This window comes from Sinocyclocheilus grahami, unplaced genomic scaffold (genome assembly GCF_001515645.1).
Source record: "Sinocyclocheilus grahami isolate Dianchi unplaced genomic scaffold, SAMN03320097.WGS_v1.1 scaffold1909.1, whole genome shotgun sequence".
Lineage (NCBI taxonomy): Eukaryota > Metazoa > Chordata > Actinopteri > Cypriniformes > Cyprinidae > Sinocyclocheilus > Sinocyclocheilus grahami.
In genome coordinates, this window is record NW_015507088.1 from 330,545 (window position 1) to 342,849 (window position 12,305).

Genomic DNA, 12,305 nt, shown 5'->3' on the forward strand with positions numbered 1-12,305 from the left:
GCTTTCCTTTTCCCCAATTGTTTGGGGCTCTGATTAGTCCACTTCCCAGGACTAGGGACACTTTGGTTACTCTGCCTACTCTGGAAACTAGTATTATATCTTTTATGCTCCCCTGTTCTAGGTTTAAATTGTTTAATGCTGCCAACTTTTTTATAAACCTGCTCTGAGCGGTTTTTACTCTGAGGTGTTTCTCTTTTCTTTTTTTCATGCTGAGTAGTAAGATCATACTCTGCTAGTCTGTTTTCAATATCTTTTCTACTAGTATTGTTTAATATTGTGGCTAATGCGTGTCCTCCAGGTATACTTCTACCTACTTCACGCAACAACCTAATCTTGTCCTCATGAGGGATTTCATCTTCTGTTGACAACCACATACTTAATATTGGTACACCACCTTTTTGAGCTTCAATTAAATAATTCTTCCACTGTTTAAATTGATCCTCTGTCCCGGTCCATTTTTGTACCCTCTTATGCCTCCGCAGAGACTGCATGGCCTGTACAAGTGTGCACTAACCTGGTGATTGAATCTTTGCCAAGTCTTGCAGCTTCAGCTGCTTTCATAATGCGGTTTGCGTAAACACTGAGGTCCTCGCCCTGTTTCCTGCCTCCTACCTGCTGCCTCACAGCCTCAGTTAAGTTTAACTCTCATCATTTAGATTGTAAATCAACCCCTGACTATTCTGAGGCATTAAATGTGAGGTGTATAGGAGTTGTCCTGTTCACTGGAACTGGTGTGGATGATCTAATCCTGACTCTCCTGGTCTGTTCTCTGGGCTCTTCATCCCAGTCTTCTGAGTCTGAGTCTTTCTCCGTGCTATATTCAGGTTCTGACTCTTCTAATGCCATTTGTAGCTCTTTATTTTTTTTAAGGGCCTTTAGCATTCTATCCATCTTTCTAACTGCCTTCCTAATATAAGAATATTCTTCCTGAGATATAGCCTGCTTACCAGACTTTGTCCATCCTTCTGTCCCAGCTATGCTTTTGGCTGATGGAGATCTACGTGCTGACCTCATTTGACCATACGCCAAACTGCGTCCTCTGATTACTTTTTGATCCCACTTTCTCTCCAATTGTCTGCCTCTTTCTCTGCTGCTAGGAGTTTTGTATTTTATCCCTTTAATATTAACTTCAGGCCCCTCACAGCCTCAGTTAAGTTTAACTCTCATCATTTAGATTGTAAATCAACCCCTGACTATTCTGAGGCATTAAATGTGAGGTGTATAGGAGTTGTCCTGTTCACTGGAACTGGTGTGGATGATCTAATCCTGACTCTCCTGGTCTGTTCTCTGGGCTCTTCATCCCAGTCTTCTGAGTCTGAGTCTTTCTCCGTGCTATATTCAAGTTCTGACTCTTCTAATGCCATTTGTTTTCTTTTTAAAATGTCTTTACCATGCTATCCATCTCTCTAACTGCCTTTCTAATATAAGAATATCCTTCCTGAAATATAGCCTGCTTACCAGACTTTGTCCATCCTTCTGTCCCAGCTATGCATTAGGCTGATGGAGATCTACTTGCTGACCTCATTTGTCTATATGTTATACTGTGTACTCTGATTACTTTTTGATCCCATTTTTTCTCTAATTGTCTGCCTCTTTCTCTGCTGCTAGGATTGTTGTATTTCATTTCTTTGATGTTAACTTCAGGCCAATCATTATTTATCTGGTTTAACACTCTTTTTAGTTCCAAATTCCCTACTCTTTTACTGCGTTCTCTGAGATCATCTTCTGATGTCTCACTACTCACACTGTCTGTCTCTTCTGTTTCCTCTTGCTCATCTGAATCTATCAACCATTCTCCTGACCCCTGAGAGTGGTATTCTATATATATACATTAGTATGTATGAAAATACGTATTTTTCAATTAAAGACAACTTATAGATTTAATATGGGCTGCTTTTGGTGCTTGACATCTTTTTATTGGTCATTTTGCATTTCAAGAATAAGGTCCATGGTTAAGAATTATGCTATTAGTTACTTAAATGTAAAATGTTTTTCTCTATTTAACAACATTACAATAGTGAAAGACGACTTCCCTTACTGATGACATCTCTTGCGGATGTTGGACACCAAAACTGATTTACTGAAGTCAAAACACGGACGGAATTGGCCGTGTGAGCGGTGCTTGCTGTGAGGCGGGAGCGAGCAGCAGGCAGAGGATTTTGCAGCTTTCCTCGAACAGTTATGTTCACGATTTCTGATTTACTTAATGTATACTATGTGAGGGGAGCTGTGATTGGATGATGACAGGTGTCAGTGATCATTCTCAAGTGATCTGCACTGCTGCTGTTGTATCAGTCAAGAAATGGGACAAGGGAGGTCTTGTACGGGACATACAAATTAAGACCAATATGCGGGACATCCCGGCTAATACGGGATGGTTGTCAACCCTAGCTGAGACCCTCCATAAATGGACTCACTGGGGTCATATGTATTTCTCTGTCTCCTCTACGTACAGCTTCTCTAACTATATTTCTTAACAACAATCTGCTCTCTTCTTCAGATTGCTCTTTTTGCTACTTGGCCGTGTACTACACCGAGTCATTAATATATCTGCATATTCCCATGAAAGAGGCGGGGGTGTAACCAGTCCAGTTCACAAGCACTTAATCATTCTTCTTTTTTTTTTTTTTACATGTACAGTAGCTAAAAAAGGCTGATTAAGTGTTGATATCTAAGCGGAGGTATCAGGACATGTCCTACCTCCCCAAAAACAATAAAACATCAGCTGAAAATTCTCCAGAAACACTGATAAACACAACTCATCCATTAAACACTTTTAGTCCTCTTCTTCTTGACCTTGCCCAGTTATTAAATCGTACTTCTCTAATTCTCATGTTCCCATCCTGACACCTCATCCAAATCAACGGGTGAACACAGAAAATGACTGGACCACACACACGCACGCACACACGCACACACACACACACACACACACACACACATGCATGCACGCACACACACACACACACACACAAGTGCACTATACAGGAGAATGACTGACCTCTGCGTCACAATATTGTGAAGTGATCTGTAAAAACATTTGAAGACTGGGTGTTTGGAGAGGAGAATCGAGGCTTTTGATTTTCTGAACATTTCATAAGATGTCTGTTATAGACAAAACATGGTTATTGATATTTTAATGTTTATTTGTAAGTCTATATTCCAGTTATTTTTTTATTTTTAACCAGTAGAGACATGCTCCTTAGTTACTTTTTTTTTTTTTTTTAAACATCTTAATTGAGTGGCCTATAATTTAAACAGTATTGAATGTATTATGTACAGTACTTGAACATTTCTCTCTTTGTTTAAAAGTGAAAATGAAACATTACAGGCCTGAAGTTATAAATACAGCCTTTGATGAGTGTTGTTCTGCACATATAGGTGGGGAAAAAATCCAAACCATTTGTCTAATGTTTCTTTCTTTATAATACAGACTTTAAAGGGGTCATATGACGTTGATAAAAAGAACATTATTTTGTGTATTTGGTGTAATGAAATGTGTTTATGCGGTTTAAGGTTAAAAAAAAACACATTATTTTCCACATACTGTACATTATTGTTTCTCTATGCCCCGCCTTTCTGAAACGCCTCGATTTTTACTTTTCACAACGAAACACAGCGTCTCACACGGCGGCCTACAGTGCGCAGAAGCCAGGGGCTAGCGTGAGCAGAGGCGGCGGATTCGACGAAGGAGCGTCCGGAGGGCTTGCGGAAAAACCACATGTGACGACCCCGGGCTGGACTCCGCTTCGTCCACGGTGAAAGCCGATCCGGCGATCCACAGTGCAAAGTTGTAGTATTTCCGAGGTAAATTTGATTAACATTATTCTCAAACCCCTATCACTCTCCACCAGCCTTTCTTCTAGTGGCCAGGGTAGGTATTGCAAGTATTTCAGCTTGTGGTCTTCAGCAGGACAAGTTACTGAAAAAAAAACACACTTGGTTTGGCCTAAATAAATGTCAAGAACGTAGCCCCATTTATGACCTTAAATAAATAAATATTCTGACTTTTGGGGACTATTTTGTCAAAGATTTCTTTGTTCCCTTGAAGTATAATGAAGAAATGCTTTTGGACTTAAAGAGGTATATTGTAACCTTTATGCATATTGTTATAGACAGAATACAGAATAAGATGCTGGAAAGAAGATTGGTGTATATATGACAGTTATCATAGTGTGTGTTTATAGTTTTGGGAAAGAGAGTATGTGTTCTCTTACAGAAATGTACAATGTTTTTGGACATGGTACCATGGTATTTTTTAAGTAGCTTGAATGACCAAGTTACTGTTTAAGCATTTTATAACCAATTTAAATAATGTATTTCATCTGTGAACTCATGTTCAGCTATTCATTTCAATAGTTATCTTTTAACTAGGCCTTTTAAGTTTTATTCGGATCGTCAGTAATCAAAGCTCAGTAAATATTGGTCACAGACACAAGATGGATGGATGGTGTGCCGCAAGATGGCTGTGCTGTTGAGAGCTCGCAAATTCTACAGATTTTTGTGTTTTTTCACAGTTTTTGTAAATCTTTTGGCTAATGTCTCTCCTTCAATCATTCAATATGATCGACAAACGCTTTTGGACATCAGATTAGGGCTGAACGATTAATTGCATTTGCGATAATATCACGATGTGAAAAAACTTGATTTTTCCATCGCAGAGGCTGCGGTTACACTCGGTCACGTGACACGCGAGAGTAAAGAGGTGTGTTCGACTTGAAGGGGGGGGTATTTTACCCCCTGGAACGTAATATTTACCGGTGGACCCCCCTCGAAACGTGATTGGGCTAGTTTTGAGTAGCAATTTGGCGGGTTTTGTTGTGAAAACCTGGCAACCCTGGCATAAATTTAATTTTCTACTTATTAGATTGTGTTTTATTAGCGTCTATTACAAGAATGAAAAAATAGTAATTACTGTTGTACAGTGTGACAAAAATTACGCTGTATTGATGTGCGCATGCCCTGTAGCCGCAGCTGCATCCCTTCTAGCCTTAACCTATATATGAACGTACTTCAAAATGGCACATTGAAATTACTCAAGCAGTAACAGTGTTACGGTGTATTTCATTTCTGAAGACTTCAACCTTAAGATAATATATATAAGAAGGTAAAATATGTATTCTTATTTATTTATTTAAAGTCTGTCTAAAGTTAACAGTGTTTAAAAAGTGCAGTTGTTTACATGTGTTTTATTACAGTGAATTTGAATTACCTAAAGTAGTGTAGTAAAGCAACAGATTGTTTTTATATTTCTGCAATCTACTTTAGTTTGTGTGATTTGTTACTGACTTTCATATTAATGTTTGCATCAGGCTTATTTGTCAGTGCTTTATGTTGTCATAATTATTACATGCTTACAAGGTCGGAAGTTCAACAAATCAGTCAATATACTGTGATTGTAGTTGTTAAATAAAAATGTTATTCATATCTTCATGCATCACCTAATTTCATCGTAACATATAGGACTGGCCTACAGAAAAGAACATTTGTTTAATCTATCTAATATTGTGTTGGTCATACTATACAATGATTTATAGCTTGTCTTTTTGAATAATAAAGAACATAAAGAGCTTTTAAAAAATAATTGCATATTAAATCGCAATATTGGTAAAAAAAATCGCAATTAGATTATTTCCCCAAATCGTTCAGCCCTACATCCGATCGTCGCGCAAATCGGACTTTATAAACAACTTTTACATGGATTTGAACGGCAGCAACCCCTTTGATGAGTATCTACCTCCGTGTACACTCGCACCACAGTAAGCGAAAAAAGCGCAAGAGAGGCAATTGTGCCGGGATTCTGTGCGTAATGCGGAAAAGGGCTTTTAATCCCCCTCTTCCGAGTATTCTTCTGGCAAATGTTCAGTCGCTGGTCAATAAAAGGGACGAACTAAATGCTCGGATATGGTTTCAGTGAGACATCGGGAACTGTTGTGCTCTTGCTTTCACTGAGACATGGCTAGACGAGACCGTTCCGGACAGCGGTGTTTCGCCTCCCGGTTTTACCATCCATCGGCAGGATAGAACAACAGACTCTGGTAAGAGTAAAGGCGGCGGTGTGTGTGTTATGGTGAACTCTCTTTGGGGAACAGATGTTTCATTTACAAAAAGTGCTTTCGTAGAAAGGGACCTGATATTCAATAAGCCAAGCTTTATCATTTGTTTATCCGTATTGCATCTGTTTTTTATTTGTTGAACATCAATTAAATTGTTACTCTTAAACTGGTTTGGACGTTTTTTGTATTTTCTAGTTTGGGGAACAGACACAGTCTCTATAGTGTGATATCTAGATGAAAGGGTCTCTATGTGCTGAGAATTAACTGATTTCTGTGACGTGAGGAGTGCCGCAGATCTACAATGCTAAACTTGAACACCTCCCCCATATTTATGGACAGGTTGTGAAGCACCTAATTTTTCACAGGTATTATTACCTATTGCATTGTTTAAATGTCACAAAGAAACAGATGTAGTGACAGTTTTTCTATTTTCTAATAGTAAATTATTTTCGAATTATAAAAATTGTAGGGTGGGGACATATCTTTTGGTTGAGATGTGGGCGTTGCACATCAGTGTTCCCTCTACTTTTTTCTTGCTGAGCAATTGGGTGGAGATTTTGGCTTCTTGAGCAAAACCTTAATTTATACTAGATCTGTACAGCATGCACACAAGAAAGTGGATACAACAGGCAGTTGTAACATTTAACTTTAATAGCTTGAACCTCCATAGCTTGATGTTAAATTCTGCTGTAGCTTAATGTTTAAGAAAACAAGCATTTAATAAGTCTCAAAATGAAGAACATTTTAGGTTACCTGAGAAAACCATTTTTACAGTGCTGTGTTAACTGTACCAGTCATTATCAAGAAATAACATGCTAGTCACTTGCTAAGCATGCTAGAAACATGCTGGTCAAATTCTAATCTAATACAAATGTGTTTTTCTGCTTTATTACAATTTATAGATCAGAAGGCATAAAAACAATTTAATGAAACTAATGTCTCATTGTAATCGAAAAGATGATTGATTCTCGTGCCGCTTTGAGGCGAATACCGCCATCTGTCATGTCACATTAAAGAGCACGAAAAACATATTATTGTAAGACATATTGTCTGTATTTTCGCTATAAAACTGACAGAATTTGAAAGCTGAGACTTTGTTTTATATTAAAAGTACCAAAAGCACAAAGCTTAATGCTATTATTGGGGAAGACGTGAAATATTATTTCCAAGCATACTGTCCCTGCTGTGAGTATATGACATTTCTGCTAATAATCCAACATATATTCAAATCCAATCTGGGCCATTTGCATGCGCAATACTCTGAAAATTTTATAACTTTAATCTCATAAATGCTACGACTTAATTCTTGTAATTTTGACTTTATTCTCAAAATATATATCTACTTTATTCTCGTATTGCAACAACTTAATTCTCATTATTTTGATTTTTATCTCAAAATATCAGTTTTTTTTAACATGGCACTAAAACGCCATCGCACATAATGCTACAACTTTATTCTCAAAATATTATGACTTTAATCTTGTAATCTTATTTCTTTATTAATTTTTTACTTTATTTGATTTTTTAATTTTACGTGGCACCAAAACGCCATCGTAGATCTTGTCTTGGTGTTTACTGCAGAATGTTGTTCTTTGCGCCATCTGGTGGATAGTGTGTGAAGCACAACAATGTTTTTAACAATCTGAACCCGCGCCTGCAGGGAGCTCTGTGAGCACGCGTGACGAATTGCGTGCTGCCGGGAGAAAAAGCAAACATTCTTAATGGCCACATCTGTAAGTCTCTTTGGATAATTGATGAATAAATGTAGAGAACATAGACATAATTGTAACCGGCTACAAGTACAGTAGCAGTAAGTGTATTTTTGTTTTATTGCACTGGTTTTTAAAAAGATATGGATATAAAAGATGAGGCTAGGATTTGACAAAGGAACACTTGACAATGTTGTGGTAAAGAAGCAGAATGGTAATGAAAACAGTAAGGATTCAAATGCAGCACCCAACTTTATTTCAAATATTTAGTTAAAAGCAAAGCTGAAATGGTATAAATTGAAATACAGAGTAGAATGTAATGCGACTGTAATGCATCTGTCTTGTGTTTTGTGTACGTCTTTTATTTTGAAGTCTTGATTTGTAGTCCTTGTCTTGGTCTTTGTGGTTCCCTCTTGTGTCTCGTTACCATTGGTTCATTGTCTTGATTGTATCCTTATTAGTCTGCGCACATATACCCCATTGTTTGCCCTTGTCGGTTATTGTTGTGTTTACAGTTCTCGCCATTGTTTCATGTTCCTGGATTTCCTGTTTCATGTTTGGACAATGTGTTAGAGAGACACAAAGTAAAGGAAAAATCTTGTAATGACACATTTGATTAAAAAAAAAACATGATATAATGCTGATTACTCGTAGTAGATTATTAGATTAAACTAGATGCATGAAAACCCCAAAACCTGAATTTTACACCGAAACCAAGTGAAATACAAACTTAAAATACAGCCTGAGTAATTTGCAATTATCAGGGTTCAAGCTTGTTCAGACAAACATGGAAAAGTTAATGAATTAGAAAGTGGTAAATTACAAATCGGTTATATATTTCAGAGAAGCGCACCCTATTAACAAAAAAGGTTTTTTGTTTTTTTTAAGTGTCGCTCTCTGATTAGTGCCAAACATGACATGCATCATCTGAAGAATTTTGAAAAAGTAGATTTTTTTTGTGGAAAATTCAAAATTATCTTATAGAGCATGTTATCAGGATTCCGAGCAAAAAAGGATTTAGCTTGTAGCCCTTACGAATCCCGATGCAAAGGCTCTTGTAGCACCCCCCAGTGGTTCTCATGGTTTTGCAGGTGGCAGTGGGACTTCAGTTGGAGAATCCGGCTCATCATCCATCTTCAAATCACGACAGAACAACACTGATTCTTCACCGAGACCCAGGTTGTACTGCCACAGATATATACGCTCAGTTGGATTAAGCACAAATGAAAGTTGTTCTTCCACTTCGGTGGCTTCATTCCAGCTTTCTTTGTCGGTGTTCACCTGTGATCCACCGTATTCTGCAGAAAACGAGAACTGCCGCTTCGCGATTAACCCTTCAAGGGCTCCAGATTCAAACGTGACTGACGTGCTGATCTTCCAGTTGTGTGTGATGTCTCTTATCTTCTCCTTATTGTATCCAACCTTTTTAATAACTTTCTTGTGCCAGGTCACTGCTGTTTTGCTATCATTACTTGCACTTTTGATATTCTCCCACCTACCAAATGCTGGGCCTTTAGTTATCGACAGCCCACCAGGCAAGAAGTTAACAACAGAGGGGTGAACAGAATGGGTATCAAAATTGTTGTTTTCCGTTAAGCTGTTGCCTTCATTGTATTCAACTCCCCACTCTGAGACTGGCCTGAGGAGGCAGAAGCTGTTTGACTGGCCCCAGTAATAGAGACCATTGTGCCAATTGGAACGCAGTGCCTTTTCTTCACCATCTGTATCTTTATTAAGGTCAGATGTCTGACGGAAAGTTCCTTTTTCTTGGAAGATGATGTAAAACCAGCCATTGGCTGAGAAGTAGTAGTCCCCACCCCTGCAGTTGTCATCAAGACTCAAAACTACAGCATCACTGTCTGTTGACAGGTCTGTGACCTTGCGAAAGGAGTTACCCTTAATGATGTAAAAGTAGCCACTCAAATCAGCAAGATAATGGTCTCCATTTTGGCAGGAGGGGTGCAGACTGAAAATAGTGATGTCTGAACCTTTATTCAAACTACTTGACTGCATGTAGCAGCCGAGATCAGAGCGGATTATATAACTGTGCTCTTGCCCTCCACAGAAATCAACCCCTTTTATTTGGTTCTTGGGAACAATGCCGCTCATTTTGCCTAAACCTGCAACACAGGATAACACAGACATTTAGCGAGCAGTTCTGATGGGATTCTGTTGTTCTAGTACTCCTATAAAGTGCTATTATATATTATACTCCGCAATCTAAAAACTTTGTTCACTCAACTTGACTCAGTCGGGTCATCTTATTGATGTGACGGAGTTTTTGGGTCTGGAGTTTTAATGTCTGGAGTTACTAGTAATGCAATCATGTACTAATGTATTATACGGCTTTCCTCTGACAACAGCTGCATTTGAACATTATTCAACAGACATCTTCAGCTCACCTGATTTTGTTAATCTCTCTTTATGAAGGCACAGATGTTCTTAGTGAAACACAACTGCAACTGGAGAAAAGAAAACCAATTTAATGAATGTCAAAAGCCAAGAGCCCTTCTACTTCCATATATTCAGACATGTAACTAAATATTCAGATTTACATCTATATATTCACAATTTACATTATATTCAAAATTCACATTTACATATTCAGATTTACTTCTATATATTCAGATATGTAACTGAATATTCAAATTTATTTCCATATATTCACATTTTGCACATTATATATTCCGATTTTACATAATTACTGTATTTCCTGTGTGTGTGTGTGTATGTATATGTGTATATATATATATATATAATATTTATATACTTTATACTTTCTGGTCTTTGAATCTGATTGGCTGATAAGAGTGTTGATATTAGAGTCCAACAGCCATTTCACTGTTTGTATCACTCACGTATTTCTTATAGCGAGTGTCATGGCGGACGCCAAAATCCTCTCTAATTTTAAAAATAATACTGGTTTGTGTCACGGAATGTAGTTTTAAGAGCATTTTAGGCAAGAATGTACTTGTTTGGACTTCAAATATGCGGTTTGTTAATAAAGATAACGTCTATTTGAAATTTTGCTTCGATATTTTCAGAGACGTGAGCTCCAGAGCGTCAGCGGCCGTTCAGCGCTCATGAACCCGCCGAGAGCAGCCTCACCTCGGCCAGATTTTCAGGAATTTACCGTTGGTTCTGATGTCTCTATAGTGATTAAACATGAGTTATAATTCGTTTTGGGTAATTTTAACAGGCAGTCTTTGGTCTCATTAATCTTTGATTTGTTCCAGAGTAAATAGTTTTGGCAAAATCTCATGTTTATGTAAGTTCAATACTATATATAAGAGCGCTGCCTTTGTACTTTTGACTGAATTGCCTAGCAACTTTTGTGATGGCTGTTGTTGTTTATTAAATATTAATATTCAATCAATAATATTTTATATAAATAATAGTAGTGTTTAGTATTGGGAAACGGTGTGTGTGTTTGTGATGGTGATTTTAGTTTCATTGTTCTGCCATTAGATGGCGACAAGAGACTGTTATACAAGTCAGCAGTAAAGACTTTTAAATTGAAAAATACTGAAGTGCAGTTTTGAACAAGGAAGTTATTTTTTCTTTCAAAACCAGCTTGTACACAGCCAACAAATTCACTGAGCAGCACTGTCATCAGAAATCACCCTTAACAGATGAAAGGATAGTACCGGCTGTGTACTGGCAAGAATCTGGCGATACGATACGTATCACAATACAGGGGTTGCAATACGATATATTGCAATAAATACTGTAATACTCACAAATGCTGTTTCTGTCACTTTTTCTCTGGACAAGAAGTGCATTTATTCAGTCGCAGAACGTCTTTACGACCACATCAAACTGGAAACTCCTCAGCGCCAGGCGCGAATCAAACGAGCGTGGAAACGGTACTGTGCTTGTAGCGCATTTTCTTCATTTGCATGCACAAAGGCGCCGGCGCGCACTGTAGACTGCATAATTTCATATCAAAGCATGAAATAAACTACGTGCATGCAATGTTGTGGTCAGTTAAGTCCTGAAGTTACCAAAAAGGTGATTAAAGCTGCCTTAAATGTGACTCGTAACATATTACATGCATGCACAGTTTTAAGAACATGTCTCTGAAATGGTTGTCAAAACTGTCCTGGAGCAGCCCAGCACTGTCTCCCTCATCTAACACACCCGGTTTAACTCGTCAGCTCATTAATAGAGACTTTAAGACCTGAAGTGGGTCAGAAAAGGTAAAGAGAGTTGAGAGAAAATACGATGCGTGTCAGATCCGCGTCACGTTCAGCAGCGGCAGCTCTTAAAGTAATAGCAGCCAAATAACCTAATAACCAGCTGCTGTGATGTCTGTTCATTAAAGAAAAAAAAAGAAAGAAAAAAACAGGAAATCAATAACTTTTATAGCTTTAAGGATTCATCTATATTTAATTTAGAATTTAGTGTTTGACCATTTAAATTTCTGTAGCCTATATTTCTGCTGAAGGGCACAGGTAAATATGATATTTATTATAATGGGTTTATGTGAAGATTGTTTTAAGTTCACTTAAATTAGAAGTTATTTTTTAAAGTCTAATAA

The 12,305-nt window shown here is 37.7% G+C and overlaps 1 protein-coding gene across 1 annotated transcript in view; it reads right to left on the bottom strand.

The window, feature by feature from the left end:
* Positions 1-8,805: 8,805 nt before the first annotated feature.
* Positions 8,806-12,305, bottom strand: part of LOC107573278 (uncharacterized) — a 7,967-nt gene continuing 4,467 nt past the window's right edge. The window contains exons 2-3 of the mRNA XM_016259705.1: positions 10,168-10,227; positions 8,806-9,885 (exon numbers count right to left, since the gene is read on the bottom strand). Coding sequence (XP_016115191.1) covers positions 8,843-9,874 — 1,032 coding nt within the window. The 5' untranslated portion in view covers positions 9,875-9,885; positions 10,168-10,227 and the 3' untranslated portion in view covers positions 8,806-8,842. The remainder of the gene's footprint in view (positions 9,886-10,167; positions 10,228-12,305) is intronic.